General features: G+C 49.0%; 1 protein-coding gene across 2 annotated transcripts in view; it reads left to right on the top strand.

Moving 5' to 3' along the window:
* The window catches only part of SLC35F3 (solute carrier family 35 member F3), a 298,460-nt gene that overhangs the window by 201,589 nt on the left and 77,467 nt on the right, over positions 1-19,404 (top strand). For both annotated transcript variants that reach the window (XM_061198571.1, XM_061198581.1), the window contains one exon: positions 11,929-12,253. In XM_061198571.1, the coding sequence (XP_061054554.1) occupies positions 11,929-12,253 (325 nt within the window). The remainder of the gene's footprint in view (positions 1-11,928; positions 12,254-19,404) is intronic.

The raw sequence follows: 19,404 nt of genomic DNA, 5'->3' as shown, positions 1-19,404 counted from the left end.
CTGCTGAACCAGGTAACTTTGGTTTAATGATTAGAGCTCTCTGGGAATCAGTTTTTTGGTATGGAAGTGACAGTTACAATATATCCCTCTTGATCATGAGAGTAGGGAATTCCCTGGCTGTCTGGTGGTTAGAACTCTACGCTTCCACGGCAGGGGGCGCGGGTTCAATCCCTGGTCGGGGAACTAGGATCCCACAAGCCGCACGGCGCAGCCAAAAAAAATAAAATTAAAATAAATGAGAAAGATTAAGATGCCATTGGCAGTCACAGCAAGGGAGACAGGGGACGTCCAGTTGAGACAAGTTGAAGGTGAGGCTTTGGCGGTTCCTTCGAGGGCAGGTGTGGCATGTAGGAGACAAGGACCCGGGAGAAAGAGGTGGTGGCGGCCGAGTGACAGCTCAGGTGGGAGGTGGCCCCGTGGAGGTGTACAGGCTTGCCCAGAAGCCTGCTGGCCACAGATGCCAGGGAGACAGGAGGCAGAAGAGGAGGCAGACTCCAGATCCTAGGGCATCGTGGAGACCCCAGGAAGAAAGCCAAGAAAGAGGAAGCGTGGTGGAGCATCAGGTATGGCCAAAGGATGTGGTGGTGTAGAAACAGTTTTAAGTGGGTGCTGGTCCCCCAGCCAGATGGCAAGGGTGAGTGTTTGGGGAAGGAGAAGAAAAGCGGGTAAAGGTGTCCAGCAGGGAGAGAGGTGGGGGGAGTTATGCTCTGTTTAGGGGGCAGGGGAGGGACTTGGGGAGAGCAGGCAGTTCTGGAAGCCAGAGGAAGGAGGCTGGTGCCGGGACGGGTCTGTGGTGGCCCCAGGAGAATGTGATTGACGCAGCCGGAGGCGGGGGAGGGGGAGGGGGAGGGGAGGGGGAGGGGGAGGGGGGCCCTGGGAGAGCAGAACCAACCAGAGAAAGGGTGGTTAGCCCAGCAAAGGAGAAGGGAAGAGAGGAGGGCAAAGACGCAGAGAAATGTGGGCTGCCGGGGAGGGAAGCCGAGGACCTGCATCTTCTTTGTCATGTGTGAAGTGGCACCATCTCCCAGAAGTGATGGATGGGGATTCGAGTGAAGGATGGAAGGCTCGCAGAGGTGGGACAGTGTTCGCAGGAGCTGTATGGGAGAGGCAAGAAGAGATGTAATTCTTAAAAGCCTTTTAGGCGAGTGACCCGTTCTCACTGGTTAAGACACCGTGTCACTTGGGGGGAGCGTGTAGGGGAAGAACCCCGCCTGGGGGCAGGGCACTTTTTGTGTCCTGCTCCGCCACTAGCTGATTCATGTATCGGACGTGTCTCCTCACCTCCTGGAGCCCAGGCCTCTGTTTTCTGAAAAGAAAGGGGATTAGAGTAGATCTTCCATTGGCTCTTTCAGCAGGAACAGTCTGTGAGTCTAGTAAGTAGCTTACTCATTACCAGAGCTTGGTTTATTTGATTAAACCCTTTCCTAGCTCTAACCAGAGAGCAGAGCTCTGAGGGAATTAGACCCAGGACAAGTCAGAAGTTTGGCGTGTGTGTGCACGCGTGTGTGTGCATGTGTATGTGTGTAGGTGTGTGTATGTGTGTGCTTGTGTATGTATGTATGCGCATGTGTCTGTGTGTGTGCGTGTGTGTATATATGTGCCTGTGTGCTTGTGTGTATGTGTGTGTATATATGTGCTTGTGTATATGTGTGTGCGTGTGCATGTGTGCATATGCGTGTGTGTGCACGTGTGTGTGTGCATGTGTATGTGTGTAGGTGTGTGTATGTATGTATGCACATGTGTCTATGTGTGTGCATGTGTGTATATATGTGCCTGTGTGCTTGTGTGTATGTGTGTGTATATATGTGCTTGTGTATATGTGTGTGCGTGTGCATGTGTGCATATGCGTGTGTGTGCGTGTGTGTGTGTAGGTGTGTATGTGTGTGCTTGTGTATGTATGCGCATGTGTATGTGTGTGCGTGTGTGTATATATGTGCCTGTGTGCTTGTGTGTATGTGTGTGTATATATGTGCTTGTGTATATGTGTGTGCGTGTGCATGTGTGCATATGCGTGTGTGTGCACGTGTGTGTGTGCATGTGTATGTGTGTAGGTGTGTGTATGTATGTATGCGCATGTGTCTATGTGTGTGCATGTGTGTATATATGTGCCTGTGTGCTTGTGTGTATGTGTGTGTATATATGTGCTTGTGTATATGTGTGTGCGTGTGCATGTGTGCATATGCGTGTGTGTGCGTGTGTGTGTGTGTAGGTGTGTGTATGTGTGTGCTTGTGTATGTATGCGCATGTGTATGTGTGTGCGTGTGTGTATATATGTGCCTGTGTGCTTGTGTGTATGTGTGTGTATATATGTGCTTGTGTATATGTGTGTGCGTGTGCATGTGTGCATACGCGTGTGTGTGCATGTGTGTGTGTAGGTGTGTGTATGTGTGTGCTTGTGTATGTATGTATGTGCATGTGTCTATGTGTGTGCGTGTGTGTATATATGTGCCTGTGTGCTTGTGTGTATGTGTGTGTGTATATATGTGCTTGTGTGTATGTGTGTGCGTGTGCATGTGTGCATATGCGTGTGTGTGCGTGTGTGTGTGTGTTTCAGGGGTAGGATTTGGCATTGGAGCAGGAGGAGGAAAGACCAGCTAGGTGAGCACTTAGATTCTGTGAATCTTCAGCAGCAGGAAAGCACGGCACTCCAGACAGCACCCCCCGATGATGGGGGGTACAAAAAGAGGTCTAGAAAGACCCCAAAAAGGAGCATGCAACTTCTCAGCTTTGCCTGGGGCTGGCCCAGGCGTTTCCACAGGAAAGCCTCTCTGCCCAGCATGAGCTCAGCCCATCACCCTCAGCCCACGCAGAGGGCCTCCCCTCGGGGACGAGTGAAGCCGAGGAGGACACCTGTCATACCTTAAGGCCAAGTCCACTTGGGTCCTTGACCACGCAAGCTCAGTCCTGCCTTACAGATGTACGTTACACGGCTCCACATCCCGAGAATGGGATGTTTTAGAAGACACTGCTTTGTGCATCAAGATGAGTTGTGTTACCACCCAGGCCACCAGTGAAAATATCACCCTTGTTCCCCTGCTCCCGTCCAGGGGGGAAGGCTCCACGCACCCCTTGCTTCCTGGGGGGCCGTGCTGCATGCAGTCTGCCCTCCTGAACCCCGCTCTCCCCGTGAGACATGGCAGCCAGACTCCCACCACATGGATGTGAGGGCATCCTCTGATAAAGAGAAATGGCAGAGAAGAGGGGGGTGTGCTCGTGTCTGTGTTCGTGTGCGGGTCACCAGCAGCGCTGGAATATCCCCTGATCTGTCCCTGGTGAGCGCCTGCTGTGTACAGAGGTGTCATGTGCCCGGGCGGGCGGTGGAAACGGTGAGACTTCGGGAGGCTGAACAGGCCACGACTGGCAGGCACGGGGATTAAAACTGATCCCCTCCAGCCCAGGTGTCTTCAGACCACGGGTCCAAACAGGCCCTTGCTCCCCTCCCAAGTGGCCTCTTCCCTCCCGCAAGGCGCAAAGGGCATTATTTCAAGCTTACCCATATCCAGTCACGTTCTCACAAGTCACATGCGCCTTGGGCTGTGAACATTCCAGAATTGTCTTAAATCCACTGCAAGAGGCACTGTGATTTGGACATTGGGAGTTATTCGGGGACTTCTAAGGATGTGAGGAGTGGGGCAGAAAGGCCGGTACAAGTGTCTGTTCACTAGAGTGATGGTGATGGCAGGAGAGTGGACCGGATCTAGGCCTGATTCAGACTAGCTCTGCAGCCGGGTGGAACTTCCGGAGAATCTCGGACAAACCTCCCGTCATCCCACTCCACCCGCCAAAAAGCAGCCTTCATTCACCTCCCAATTCTGTATCCACACCAGGGAAAGAATTTGGGTTTTTAAAAACAACTTTGCAGCTGCCATGTTTTCTTCTATCTCTACACACTGATCTCCAGGAATCACAACAAAGACTTAAGCAATTCAGAGAAGGCAGACAAATATAAGGTAGCACCTGATATTTCTAATCTAGTCATCTGCGGCAGTTCTTTCTTTCTTTTTTTTTAAAATATATCTTTTATTTTAGAATAGTTTAGATTTACAGAAAAGTTGCAGAGACACTGCAGAGAGTTATTAAATACTTCACATCCAGTTTCTTCTATTATTAACATCTTCTATTAGTATGGTACATTTGTCACAATTAATGAACCAATACTGACGCATTATTATTAACTAAAGTTCGTACTTTATTTGGGTTTCTTTAGTTTTTAACTTAATGTCCTTTTTCTGTTCTAGGATCCGATCCTAGGATACCACATTGCATGTCTTTCTAGTCTTCTCTTGGCTATGATATGGCAATTATTTCTTCTCCTAAGAGGTTATCACAGTAAATAGTCATCCACAGCTTGTCACCACATCCTGTCCAGCACAGTGACAGCTCTTGGTCCGTGCCTCACACCTTCACAAACACACCACAGTCCCCTCTGTAATACCCTCAGGTCAGTCTGCTCAGGTTGCCATGACAAAGTACCGTAGCTTGGATGACTTAACAGACATTTATTTTCTCACGGTTCTGCAGGCTGGAAGTCCAAGATCAAGGTGTGGGCAAATTTGGTTTCTGGTGGGGACTCTCTTCCTGGTTTGTAGATGGCCACCTCCTTGCTGTGCCCTCACATGCCTCCCCTCTGTGTGCACAAAGAGAAGACAAGAGAATATAAGGCCACCAACCCTATCAGATCAGGGCCCCACCCTCATGACCTCATTTAACCTTCATTATGTCCTTAGAGGCTCCATCTGCAAATACAGCCATACCGGAGGTTACAGTCGTAGCATATAAACTGAGGGAGGACACAGACACTCAGCTCATAACAGCCCTCATTCCATGGTGGTGAGTCCCAGCCCAGAGTTCCATACATACTCAGGATGTTCCAAATTTAAAAACAGAGTCTGTCCTCTTGGAATCTTGAAGTTCCTCTTTAGTGATGGGCAGTTCTGACTGGGGTGTTCAGCACCATGGCCCTGATCAACTTCCAAAGGGAAGACTAAGGATGCTCTGCATTCCTCTGGATGCTTTGGAGTCAGACAGATGCTTGGAACTGCATTCAGCCCCTCACTAGTCTGTGACCTTGGGAGAGTAACTGTCAGACCCTCAGCTGTCCCATCCGCAAAGCAAGGATAGTCACACTCCAACATTAAGACAGGTTTTTAAAAAAAGGTATATAATCTCCTGGCAGAGGACATGGCATATATGCTGTGTGTTTAACTGGCACTTGGGGGATTCCCTGGCCATCCAGTGGTTAATACTTGGTGCTTTCACTGCTGTGGGCCCAGGTTCAATTCCCTGGTTGGGGAACTAAGATACTGGCAAGCCACGTGGCACGGCCTAAAAAAATTAAAAAATAACTGTCACTTGTCTTTTACTTCCCTGTGCCCTCCTTCTTCTCCCTTACTCAGAGTCAAGTTTAATTATCTGTGGATTCTATCTTTTCCCAGGGACAAGTGCCAGTCAGGAGCACGGCTGAGGCCTCAGCATGTATGAATAGTGGGAACATTTTCTGACCCAAAGTCCGAGAATCCAAACAAATGATCTGGCAACTGCAGGTGGGCATCATTGGTCAGGATATGTAAAATCAGGATTGCTTTGGGGACACCCAGGGCCCGTGGTGGCCTGATACACGTGACAGCCTTTTCTTCCCTTTCCTCCCAACCACTGCCTGAGAAAAAACAATCACCCGTAAATTCACTGAGCAAGTATTTAATGAGTAGATGAGATGAACAAAACCCGAACTGCATTTTTGGGAGATGAATTACACTTGCAAATGGCCATAAACAAAAGCTTTCTTCCAAGCTCCTGATTTTATAAAAGCTATTTAGTTGGGTGGCTGGGCCTTGAACGGGTATATGCATCAGTGATCAACAAATGGGAAAATTGTTCATCAAGCCCTCTTCCCCTGGGCAATCCAGAAAAATAAAAGGGTGGTGGCTGTATTCCCAGAGCAGCCGTCAACTGTGTTTGTTTGGATTGGATTTGGAGACACAGAACCATCTATGACGTGGACACTGTAAGCCCCTCCACTCAGGTTGAGCCAGCTCTCCTAGGGAAGGGGGTGTCTGCCTTCTGCCCCACAGTAGGTGGCAATAAATGTTTGTTGGCTGAGTGGCCTAAAAATTTAACTAGTCCACCCAAGAGAAATGAAAACATATCCACACAAAGACTTATATGTGAGAGTTCATAGCAGCATTATTCACAGTAGCCAAAAAACTGGACACTAGACCCCTGTCCATCAACTGATAACTGGATAAACAAAATATGGGCCTTCCCTGGTGGCGCAGTGGTTAAGAATCCGCCTGCCAATGCAGGGGACACGGGTTCGATCCCTGGTCCGGGAAGATCCCACATACCGCGGAGCAACGAAGCCCGTGCGCCACAACTATGGAGCCTGCGCTCTAGAGCCCGCGAGCCACAACTACTGAGCCCACGTGCCACAACTACTGAAGCCCTCACGCCTAGAGCCCGTGCTCCGCAACAAGAGAAGCCACCGTGATGAGAAGCCCTCGCACCGCAACGAAGAGTAGCCCCAGCTTGCCGCAACTAGAGAAAGCCCGTGCGCAGCAATGAAGACCCAACGCAGCCAAAAATAAATAAATAAGTTTAAAAAAAAAACAAAAACAAAATATGGAATATTCTTATAGACTACTACCCGGACGTAAAAAGAATGAACTCCTGACGCATGCTATGTATGCCACGGAGGAACCCCAAATACATTATGCTAAGTGAAAGAAGTCAGATGTGAAAGTTTACAAATTCATATGAAATATACAAAGGAGGGAAATCTGTGGAGATGGCAAGCAGATTTGTGGTTGGCTGGGGTTGAGGGGGAGAATGGGGAGCAACTACAGATGTGCATGAGGACCCATTTTGAGGTGATGGAAATATTCTAAGACTGGATGGTGGTGATATAGTTTCACAATTCTGTAGATTTACTGAGGATCATGAATTGCGCTCCTGAAACAAGTGAATTTTATGGTTATGAAAATTAAGCCTCAAAAAAGCTTTGAAAAATTAACTGTATAGATCTTACTGATGGAGGTGTCATTGGGAGGTGTCTTCTCCTGCTGTCTACACGATGCTATCTCTCTGCTTTCAGGAGGCTGGGACCAGGCCAGCCAGTGGGTGGTCTTTGAGCCCAGCGCTGGGTCCCTCATCCCTAAGACATGACTCTTGCACTTTCTAAGTGCAAAACTTCCTGGACACTTCTTCAGAGAGCGTCACCAAGGGTCTACTTATTCTCAGGGGACCTCAAAAAAGAAACATTTGTGTTCTCTTGGAAGTTTGCAAGAGCCATTTTATGGGAACTTGAAGTTGAGAGTGAGTGATTTTCCAACTGTTCTAGCTTTCTCATTGGAGAAATGGCTTTCACTAAATAAACTTAAAAAGCCCCCAGTTCATCATTTGCTCAGCAGAAAGCAATGGACAGCTCATGAGACAGAGGACTTGCCTGGGTCCCAGAATGAGTTAGTGGCTAAACCAGACCTCCAACTCACCCATTAGGACCTAGAGTTTCCTTCCACTGAGCAGACATTGCCTCTAGGTACTGCTTGACTGAAGAGTGAGTATGTTTTATAAATTCCTGGTAGGAGAGAAGTATCAGGTGTGATTCTGCAGGTAGGACTAATATATGGTTTCAGTAAATTGCCTGACTCTGAACAGAGCTCAGGATGGAAGTTCACGCACAGGTATGGTTATATCTTGGCACGCCGTGGAGTATACATTGTATACTGGAGAACACTCCCCTTATACACACACACACACACACACACACTCCTTTCTCCAAAATGCTCAGTGGAAGCAGCTCTGGTAATAGAACTGGGAAGAGCCTGCCTGTCCCCCAGCGCTTCTGAGTGAATTAAGTGGAGTAAACAAAGCGTTTAGAGGCAACAGTGACTGCATCTGTCAGCACCACCATTGGGCCAGAGAATATAATCTACTTTGCACTGAGCCCAGAACTCTTGGCTCAAGTGCAAGGTTAGGGTGGAAAGTTCAAGATCATAAGTAAAGGGGTTGTTAATGGGGAGGGGATGTTAGTGAGTGAGGGTGACATAAACAGTATTTCTAGTTGTGTGATAATAGTCAAAGGAGCTGGGACAGGACACAGCCTGAGGCTCATTCAGTACTGATTTCTTCGAGGCACTGTGTACTGCCTCTTTCAGGGGTGATACAAGAGAGATACCAAGCACAGAGGAATCCCTCGACTTGTTAATTTAGGAGGGGAGAGAAAGTAAACCAAAGTTTCTTGCACGGGAAGATATGAGAGGCTTTTGAGAGCGGGTATTCCCCCCCCCGCCCCGCCCCCAGTGTAATTCCTTCTCTCTGAAATCTGAGCATCAGTTGGAGAGCTTGTTGAAAATGACCTTGAGAATGGTAGGGTGGGATGCATTTGTTGCGTTTCAAATCGCGGAGAATAAACGCGTCTGCTAACCAAATTCATTATGTCATTCTATACCTATGCTTCAACTAATTTTATCTGTTTGTTATGGACACTGGGGCATGTATAATGTATATTTACTTCCTAGAGAATGTAAATTCCAAAATCTGAATTTGCTGAAGTCCCTTCCACCAGCCTGGCAATTTCTCCTACCGCGTGTCTGACCAAAGCAAGATTGAGCGTCACAGTGGGGCAAGGAAACGGTGGATTTCAGATCTCACCACCTTCCTCACCGCTCCTGGGGCAGACCAGGTGTGTTCCTGACCCTGAACTTTGCTTCTCTTGTTCCTCAGCCTTTCTATGCTGCAAGGCCCAGGCCAAGCTTCTGCTTTCTCCGACTCTTCCTGCTGTGGTCACAGCGCACACTGGTTGCCCTGTCTTCAGAATTTGTGTTTCAGTCAAATCTCTCCATTTGTAGTTGTTCTGTAATTCTTTCATAGATCCATTTTGTCACTCCCAGATAGACTGTAAGTTCCTGAAGAGCAGGACGTAATCATGTTTTAAATTTATTTATTGACCGCCCAGAGTTCTTGGCACATGGCAGATGGAGACGTCATGGCAACTTCCTAGCGGATTGAAATGCTCCTAGGATGCGTCGTACTATACAGAGCCCTGTGAGATTTATAAAGTCCATGCTCTTATGCATCAGGTTAAATGACTGCTGGCCGAAAATACAGTATGATCCCAGTTTTGCTGTGTGAGTGTGTGTGTGTCGTGCAAAGATACAAAAGACTGGGGAAAGTGCAGCAAAATGTCCAGCGATATCTCTGGGTACTAAGATTAGATTAGTATACAGTTCATTGCTTTTTATTTATGCTATGCAGTACTTTTCTAAAGATTCTATAAAGAATATTTTTAGTTTACATGAAGTAGGTCTAGTTTAAAAGAATTATTAGGGATGAGCGGGTATTGAAATTGCTAAGTGATTATTACTATAAGAGACTCAGTGTGGTGAAACGGAAAGTTTGCAATGAATTAGGTTTGGATACCTCTGATTCTTTATGGGTCTATTCCAGTGTTTCCCAAAGTGTGTTCCAAGGGACCCCAGTCCTATCACAGGTGTTACATTTAGATAATATGGGAAGCACACATTCTCTAGCTGCCTTTTGGAAATCCACCACATCCATTAGCCCTGAATACTCCTACAGCAAAGGAACCTGTCTGACTTACCTAGTGTTTCCCAAACTTTTCTGATTGTGGGATCCTTTTTTTCTTATAATACCTGTTAACTGCATTACACTTTGGGAAACATCGTTCTATCTTATTTTTAAATAATAGAGCACAAAATGTCTTTATTTTGTTTGTGTATTATCAGTATTCCCCTGGTCAAATTAGCCAGAGAGGTTACAAAGTTAGAGAATAACTTCTTTAATCCAAATCTGTAAAAGCATTTTAACAGTACAATCTTACATGATTTGATGATTTTTCTCTTTCATTGTAACAGCAGCATAGCATCAGTCTTCGCTTCATCCTTTAAGTTTTAAAACTTAAAACTTAATCTGCCATAATGCAAAACTAGATGAAAAAACATGCTGTGAGCCTGAATTTTTTTCAACCTCCTCCAGACTCCCTTCTTAAATGGCCAGTTAGTACCGTGAAACTGCACTTCCTTTCTAGGTGGACTTTTTTTTCATCTCCGTAATTATCTTTTCAGTAGGACTTTCTGATAGTTGATGCTGGTAGTCAAGGAATCTGCCAACCTGCAACACTGCTTGAAAATTATCCCAGTAGTGAAGGGTTGCAGAGGCTCACCCCAAATGTCAGAGAACCAGTGTATGAATTGAAACGTGCATGCTTCTGTCTGAAAATGAATTTGCCGTAAGTTGTAGGGATTCACTGTGAACAAAATCAAGATGTCCTGGTGGGAGGGCATCAAACAAAAGGGGAGGAATCTGCCTTGCTTTTGCCCCGTCTGCTTCTCCCTGCCCTGCAGCCCATGCCAGAAACAGACAACTTGTTGGAAGTTCAGAGGTGGTCAGCCATTTGGTTTTCCAAGGGCTTTCTGACTCAGATATACACACACATGAAAAGAAAGAGAGAGAGGGAGATTAAATATTAATAAAGCAGGTAAAGAAGCACAGTACAGATGGGGTCAAGGATTTGGGGTCAGTAAAGACATTATCTCTCCTTGACCAGCCACGAAGGCTTAGGATGACCTTTGGCTAAAAGAGATACAACCAGGGAATTCCCTGGTGGTCTGGTGGTTGGGACTCAGTGCTTTCACTGCCAAAGGCGCGGGTTCGATCCCTGGTCGGGGAACTAAGATCCCACAAGCCACGAGGTGAGGCCAAAAAAAAAAAAAGAGATACAGCCAGACCTGGCAATTAATGATAGGATTAGCTAACCCCTATATAATAGGCTACCTTGAATCAGGATTTTGCCTCAGAGAATTATTATATTTCAGACAGTATGATGTACAAAACTTGGTTTCATGGTATTAGAGCTATTTAAGTTACTGCTAAGTTTAAACAAAGTCCATAGAGTACATTTGACGCCAGTGTATTTTGTACCCATCTCCTGTACCCCTATAATGTGTGCCCTCATTCAGCTAAGTGCCTGGCTGAACATATAAAAGGCAAGTAGGCTGTCCCCTGGAAATTCACATCCATCCATGGTCACACCTTATACAAGTTACAGCTCTGTTTAAATTTCCAGCTGACTGACCTGCACACAATCATGAATGAAAACCAAACAGTGGAAAATAACGCCTTTTCCACCTTCTCATGGTCTGTGGGAAGAATGCTGCTGCACAGCCGTGCTGTGGCCTGTAGCCTGGTTTCCAGAAGTCACACAGTTCCTAAATGGAGCGTCTGAGGCCTTTCACAGCACCAGCTGCCAGAGGCTGTGGTTTTTAAGTAACGCTTCAAAGTGGGACTGACGGCCATCAGCTGGAAGTCAGTAAGAGCAAATAGAGAAATAAGAGAGACAGATCTTTTTTGGCTCTACATGCAAAAGAAGATGAGACTCTTGGCATCCCTGCCCTTAAGTAACAGGCAGGGAGGAGCTTCTCTCAATGTCCTGGGAGCTTTTAGAGGTCAAGGCCTATGACCTCCTCGGGGGGGGGGGGAATCCCCAGCCCCTAGCGCTGCTCAGGCCGGGTAGCCCATCACTCCGTGTGAGCTGACACTTGGTGAACTATTTCAGCCACTCTGTGTGTTCTGGAGAAATGCTTCCACTTCTCCAGATGGGCCCAGAGAGCACCTCTTGAAGTAAAGATTCTGATGCCAGGGTTCCTGAGATTCTGCATTGCCAGCAGGCTTGGGGGATGGTTCTGATGCTGCCAGACCATGGGTCAAGATTCTAGAGGATAAAGAAACCACTGAAAATGCCTTTAAGTTTTGTTTCAGGAAGCTGCCTGCAGGCCCCCATCCCCATCCCCCCTCCCCTCCCCCGGGTGGCTGGCCATGACAATGACAGTTGGTTGCCCTCTTGCTCCTGTTCATCCTGGCCACGGTGAACGTGTGGAGGCCCCGGTTAACCGTGCCCCTCTCTTCCCCCAGGGGAGGAGCGCCCCCGGGACCCCCCGGGCCCGGCAGAGGCCCAGGCGCCGGTGGGGACCGACCCCGGCGGGAGACCGAGCCCTCGCTGCTGGAGATGTTCCCAGGCGCAGCTCAAGAAGATCTTCTGGGGCGTGGCAGTGGTGCTGTGTGTGTGCTCCTCCTGGGCCGGTGCCACCCAGCTCGCCAAGCTGACCTTCAGGAAGTTCGATGCTCCCTTCACCCTGACGTGGTTTGCCACCAACTGGAACTTTTTATTCTTCCCGTTGTACTACGCGGGACACGTCTGCAAGTCGGCAGAGAAGCAGTCGGTGAAGCAGAGATACAGGTAGGTGCCTCCGGGATGCCAGGATGCCGGCCCGGCACTGGGCTGCTCTCCCGAGCGCTGATGCTACCGGGCTGCCCTAGTGGCGGGCACTGGGAGGGGCCGGTGGGCACCGTGGTGAGAGGTCACCGTGTCACCTGCTGTCTTAGTGAGGTTCCAGGCTTGGCGTTCTCTCCCCTCAGAGTGGTGAACACCTTTCCTCTGCCTCGAGCCCCTCAACGCTAGGAACTCCTTTATGTTAGACAGGAGAAGGCAGCATCTTCCAGAGGTGCGCTGTGGTAGGTCCCCAGAAAGGGTAGAAATGGGAAAACTCTGTAGCTCTTTTATCCCTCCTCAGACTGGGCTGGGGACAGGTCCATGGAGCCAGGTGGCTCGACTGCTTCCTGTAACTTACCTTCCCACGTGGCAATGTTCGTGGTGAAGATTACTCCTTTCCTCTCCAACCGAAGCCTTTTCCTCCTTCGGTTATGTGGTTGCATGGGTCTGAATATCTGGCAGACCCATGGGGCTGTCAAAGTCAAGGTACTCTTTGAGCTCTGTTGACTGTATTTTCTCGTTGATATGATCTCACTGTATTTCCTCATTGATATGACCTCCCTTTAAAAGAGGTCAGAAACCCTGATGCCAGCCCTCTGCCACAACGTACAGCAGGGCTCCCCCAGCCTCCTTGGGAGTTGGATGGTCAGTGTTGGCCTTGGGGGTCTCATCTGTGCCAGTCCCTGGATCTCATGGTCAACCAAAGCTGAGGTCTTCTGTGGCTACGTCAAGGACCCACTGTTGGCCCAAATCAGATCTACTCAGAAAAAAAAAACCCAGGGAAAGAATGCTGGCCAAGGTGACCAGATAGGCCCTGGGAATGTATCTTTCGTCAGCCCCAGAGGTGGGAAAAAATTTGAAAGCTGAGGGCTGTATTACTCTTTCACTACCGCCTTCTTCCCCACTTTACCGCCACCCCACCAAACACCGCCCCCCCATACAATCACCACATCCCATTTACCATCTGCTTCAGACTTCAGCCCCATTCTGAAAAGTTACCCTTAGAAGTTGCAAGCTAGCTAAAAACGTCATTGGGTCCAAGGAGCAAGGAGGTTTGGGAATGGAGGTTACACTCCGATCAGAATTTTTACTGAGATTCTACCATTTTGTCACTGTAAAGTTAGACTTGGAGGTGTAATGCTCAGAGGGAATTTGGACCGGCTCCTTTAAAAGACCAAGTTGTAATTCAGAGCAGTCATTCTAGAAGAAGGAGCACCGATGGAGCTCACATTGAGTCACAAGACCAGAGTCACAGGTCCCCGTGGTGGAAGGGACTCAGAGGGGATTCTCAAAGCGTGCGGCAGCCTGGAGCCTGGAACCGGAGCCCAGGCCTGGGGCATTGCCAGCGTTGGCTTAAACCAGTGGCTTCATGGACCAGCCAGAAATTGCTCTGAACAGCAGCTAAAAGCAGACTGAAACAAATCAGTTTAGAAACTTTGACAGGGCCCCAGATTGTCCCAAAGGCAGGAGAGAAATAATGGCCTGCTTTTAGTCACAGGGAAAAGCAAGTATTCAGTAAATGATGTATTTAACAGTAAAGTAGCCCTGAGTGTATTCAGTTTGTAATTAGGAGTTTGCCTTTCTTTAAACGGAGTAGAATACTATGATGCTGCCTCTCGTAAAGTGAGCTTATGTGCCCTTTCTTGATGGAGAATTACTGGAGGGGAGATGATGAAATGGTCTTTCCCTGCTTCCTTCAAACATGGCAGCTCAAAGAGGGCCTCCCCTGAGGAGCAGTACCCTCTACTGCCCTAAAGATGTATCCTCAACATGACACTTACCTTGGGGCAAGACTAGCATTGCTGGCCACTTAGGGCAGGCCTGGCACCATTAACCAATTGTGCTGAAAACAACACAGGAGGAACGAAGCTCTTTTACCAACGAAGTTGGGTAAAAGGTCAAGGGAGGGAAAAATGAAAGGTCATTGAAGCAGATTAAACATAGAAAGACATCACACCTTGACTTCCTTGATTTCCTTGATAAGGAAGCTTATTGTCTTCCTGTAAAAAGTATCTGGGAAGAATCATGAGAGAATGATGGTGACTGGCGTGTCAACTGGAGAACAGTGGAGGGCAGCGGGCAAAACCATAACTTGATTAGAGAAGCCAGTTAAAACCTTACCCAATTTCTGTAATAAAGCTTAGCTCACCACTTAAAAAATCTTTCTGATTGTAAACTGTATTCTCCCTGTGGCTAAACAGAGCTGCTAATTTAGCAACCAATTATTGGGTAGGTCGGTTAAGCCATGCACACCACTGGAGGAGTGAAGGAACATTCTTTCTCAAAAAAGGGAGAGAAAAATGTTAACATCACGACTTTACTTAGGAAGTCATGACTGTGTCACAACTCAAACTGGGAGTTCTTTTTTTTTTTTTGGCTGCGTTTTTTTGTGTTAATTGAAGTATAGTCGATGTACAATATTATGTAAGTTACAGGTGTACAATATAGTGACCCACCATTTTTAAAGGGTATACTCCATTTATAGTTATTATAAAACATTGGCTATATTCCCTGTATTGTACCATATATCCTTGTAGCTTGTTTTATACCTGGTAGTGAAGCCGAATCAGGCGTCTGTACCCCGACACCGAACTGAATCTCAGAGACAGAATTTTGGGTGAAGTAGAAAAGAAGAGCTTTATTGCTTTGCCAGGCAGAGGGGGCCACAGCAGGCTAATGCCCTCAAAACTGTATGTCCCGACCTGGAGAGAGTAGTGAGGAGTTTTATAGCAATGGTTCAAAGAGGGTGTGATCAGCTCGTGGACATTCTTCCGATTGGTTGGTGGTGAGGGAAGCGGGAGTTTGCGTCATCAGCCTTCTGGTTCCAACCAGTCTGGGGTCTACGTGCTTCTGGGCAGCAAACAGTTAACTTCTTCCACCTGGTGAGGGTTTCAATGTCTGCAAAACAGCTCAAAGATACTGTTCTGTGTATCCCTTGAGGGGGAGCCAGGACCCTGCCCCAAGGCTGCGCTATTGTTTGTTGACTGTTCCTCCCTTGTCTCTGCATCCCCTCCCTTCCCTGATTAGCCTCTGTTTGAACCTGCCCTTTGGAACTCAGGGAAGGTCTTGGAGGCTAAATGAAGCCTATTTCCTGTAATAAACAAATGGGGGGCACACAGGAAGGCTTTTGTGCCCAGGAGCCCCACAGGGTCCTGCTTGGTATCAGTAATTTGTACCTCTTAATCCCCTACGGAATTGGGAGTTCTTTAAACAGATTTTAGGAGTCCCAGAAGTCAAGGCAAACTGAAATCACATCTTCCATGTTTGTGCTTGTATCAAAATGAATGGAGAAGATGGAGAGTCAACTGAGGAGATACGTCTTTGGGTGAAAGTGTTGCAGCAGGGAGCTGGGGAGAAAAGGGAAAAGGTAGAGACCGTTTTCAGAGAGGGAAGCTGGCCCAATAAGCCAGCTTTTCTTGTGGTTTTCAAGAAGCAATCAGGTAGAAGTTTCTTTTCTCTGAGCCCTCCCCGCCGAGGCTACTTCCCCAACGTGAAGCTAGAAGAGTCAGCCAAGGCACAAGGAGGAAAGCACATGGTGCCTCACACAGAGCTCCTCAAACCCTAGGCGTCTCTGAGATCTTGTTGCAGAGCCGACGATGATGCCGTAGGTCTGTGTGGACCCAAGGTTCCGCTTTCCTAACGAGCTTCCAGGAGATGCTAGTTCTGCTGACCCACGGGCTGGGCTTGGACTGTAAAGGCCCTGGAGTTGTTGAGTCTCAGCTGCACGGTTTTTAAAAGGTTGCCGATCTGCCCAAGCAAGTAGGAAGCAGGACTCACCGTACCACGTGCAACTGGCGAGTGACTGGCTTCAGGCCCCAGGGCCTGAAGTTTGAGTCCTAGTCCGATGCCACTTGCAAGGGAGGGGAGGCTCCATGGGCAAGTCTTTTAAGCTCCGGGAACCTCAGATGCTCGTTTGTAAACGGAGGGTGATGACACATGCACCGCCCAGCACAAAAGGTTGTCGTGTGATCGTATGAGACCCCGTACGTGCAAGTGCCCTAAGGGCTGTGAAACGCCATAAATATGCCAGGAACCCTATCGTGATATTCTCCGCGGGGTCCGATGCAGCCCCTGCTCCGTTCATCGGCCGCCTCATGGTGGCCTGTTTAAACTGCAGGGGTGGGTCTTACACGGAGTGGCCAACCCCTGCAGGGTCATGCAGGTATTACACCTTGCAGAAATCAGCTTGCAGGTCTGTTGGCTGCACAGGGCATTCTGGAATGATCAGGGCTTCCTGTGATGGGGCACTGTTGTCAGGAATTAGAGTGTGGATGTGAAAGCCTCTCAAGCCCAGCTGTCCTGGGTTTTCAGCCTCAAGCCTGTGGTCTCCCCAGTGACACCACCCCCAGACTTCCAGGAGTAAAGCGAGCTCCTCTCTTTCCTCAGACCATCAACACCCCTCCCTCACCTTCCCTGTTTCTCACTGACAGCCAGTCTCAGGGATGCCCTGAGGAAGCAGTAGTGTCCAGGACCCAGGGAGGGCTCTGGCCACAGAGATGCGTGTGGGCGCTGCAGAAACTGTAGGCGTGACCTGAAAGGGGGTTCAGCTCCCAGGAGTCTGTGCAAAGCCAGGCACCAGAGGGAGGCACGCGGGGGAGGCCGTGTCAGGTTCATGGCCCTGGAGAGACTGTCAAGGGCAGGTGTGATGACACACAGCCTCCCAGCCCCTCTGACCCTGGGACAGGAGGACAGCGTCTCGGATCCCAGGGCTGCCACGGCCAGCAGAAATCAGCCAGAGCAGATCTGGGGCACTTGCAGGCTTGTCAGAAGGCCTTCCAGGAACTTCTCCCAGTAGTGACCTCTTTTCATGAGCAAACACTAGAAGCTTCTGCTCTCCTGCGGCTGCCAGAGAAGGGAACGAACGATACAGTGGTGACAGATGTTTCCCTCAGTCTTTTGTAGGTCCAGGCTTCTGGAAGCTAGCCAGTTGATTCCGCTTCAGAAACGCCCACAGACGTTCTGAGCCAAGAAAGGGCAGTTTTGATGCCACTCGTTTGTCTTCAGTCCCCCAAGGGCCGGGTGTGCGTTCGTCGCGGCACAGACTTACGCGGGATCCATAAGGGGTCTCACCGCTGTAACTTTCAAAGTCTAAGGAGCGGAGCAGAGCGGTCACAATCTGGAGGTTTGGTCCTTCTGGAAATGTTTATTGCACATCTTCTCAGGGATAGAATCATAACTGGTCCTTGTCCTCAAGGATACCACAGCCCGGCAAGGGAGTCAGATAGCCAGACAAGGTGAGGGTGTGTGCAGGGGGCCCAGGGGAGAGGCCCAGGTGCGTGGGTCCTGGGACAGGCGGAAAGGTTTCTTAGAGGAAATGACCAAGGAGCAGTCTCTTGGAAGACAAGCAGGTGGTCCTGTAGGCGCTGAATCCCAGGCAGGCAGAGTAGTGTGGGGATGGCACAGAGGCTGAGAGAGCACGGCACATGGGAAGCTCTGATCGGGGGTGCAAAGCGGGTGGGGAGCCGCAGAGGAGCGGGAGGGCAGACCCCCTGACTCCTACATGCATATGCAGAGAAGGTTGGCTTCTGGTGCGAGTGTGGGCAGGCGGTGGGAGGCAGAGAAGCCATCAGACTGGACCTTCAGCAGTGCCGCCATCCCTCTGTTGAGGACGGAACGGAGGGCATGTGGAGGCCGGGCCCGTAGAACAGGTGTGGGCTCGATGTCTGTGTGTCGAGGTGTCGACTGAAAAAAATGCACAACCTAGAAGTTGGGAGTTAGGTTTTATTCAGTGGACATTCTGAGGACTTCAGCCCGGGACACAGCCTCTCAGATGGTTCTGAGGGACTGTTCCGAAGAGGTAAGGGGGGAGCCAGGATATTGAGGAGTTTTTGCAACAAAAACTGGTAGTCGGAACATCAGAAGATTACTGTTAATTAAAGAAAACCAGATATCTCAAAGTTAAGGAATTTAGCGCTTTTCTATGTATGGGAAGATGCAAGAGTCTGCGCTCACAGAAATCATCCCTTTGTTATGCACCTCAGCTATCTGGGGCCAGTATCCTGTGTCCAAGATTCTGGCCCAGTTTTCCCATCCTGAGTCCTCTCAGGGTGTAGGGTTGGAGGAGGCTGCAGCAGCTGAGGGCTTGGTGGTGGGCATCCTGTTTCCATCCTGAGTTCCCTCAGGGCTCACCGTCGGGGTGGCTGTAATGTGATGGCTTGATGGCTGCAACATCCTTTGTTTACTGGTATGGCAGATGGCACTTGTCATTCGCAGGGGCATGTGGGCACGTGTGAGTGACACAGATGTGGTTCCCGATCTTAGGAGCTCACATCCAAGTGGGAGAGAGACCCGTATGAAAAACAGAATGGGGTGTAATGGCGGGCGAGAGTGGGGCAGACTTGCTGGGCTGCAGCTTGGATTTGAGGACAGGACCAAGTGGAGGGTGGGACTAAACAGCGGCCAGGATGGGGAGCCCTGTGGGTGCTGGCTTAAGGGGCTGGGGCTTTATTCCCCAGGCAGTGGGAGCCTCTGAAGGTTTTTGAATCCAGGACTGATATAATCAGAGCTGCTTTCAAAAGTAGGAGAGTGCTAATCACATAACTGGTTACAGAACATGTGCCCGTTTCACTTCAGAGGTAGAATGACTCAGTATTTTGGTTTTTTGTTTGTTTCTTTGTTTTGAGTGTAGACCTTGAAGTATTACAAAGCCAGGTCTCTTGCTTTGAATTGTCAGCTACTTCTTCAGTTGAAAGCAAACTCCTGTGTTGGTGAAAAGCATTTCAGTGGTTATTTTCTCACTCAACTCAGGCGTTCTGGAAATTGGCGGGGGAAATCTCCTTTCTGGGAAACACTGGTACATGTTTTTCAGGCCCGATGTGAATATGAACGCGTGGCCGAGGCCGCCCTAAATAGCGATGCCCCAGCACGCCCTGCCCTCCTGGCACTGTCAGGCCTCCTACCTGATGTGAGCTGATGGGGCCCCTTGCTTGCTTTTTCTCCCCTGAGCCCTGGACGTGCTCTGGCCCGTTGCTGCCATCAGCAGTTCTTCTGCAGAGGGTGAGGGCACTCTGTAAACAAGTCCACAGGGACCCTCCATTCTAAGAAGATAGAGATAGCCCTTCACTCATTCCACAGAATCTGCCAAGGGTTTTCTGTGTGTCAGGCATTGTTTTATTTTT

The sequence above is a fragment of the Eubalaena glacialis genome, chromosome 1, assembly GCF_028564815.1.
Source record: "Eubalaena glacialis isolate mEubGla1 chromosome 1, mEubGla1.1.hap2.+ XY, whole genome shotgun sequence".
In the NCBI taxonomy this organism is placed as follows: domain Eukaryota; kingdom Metazoa; phylum Chordata; class Mammalia; order Artiodactyla; family Balaenidae; genus Eubalaena; species Eubalaena glacialis.
This window is presented reverse-complemented; position numbering and strand designations above follow the sequence as displayed.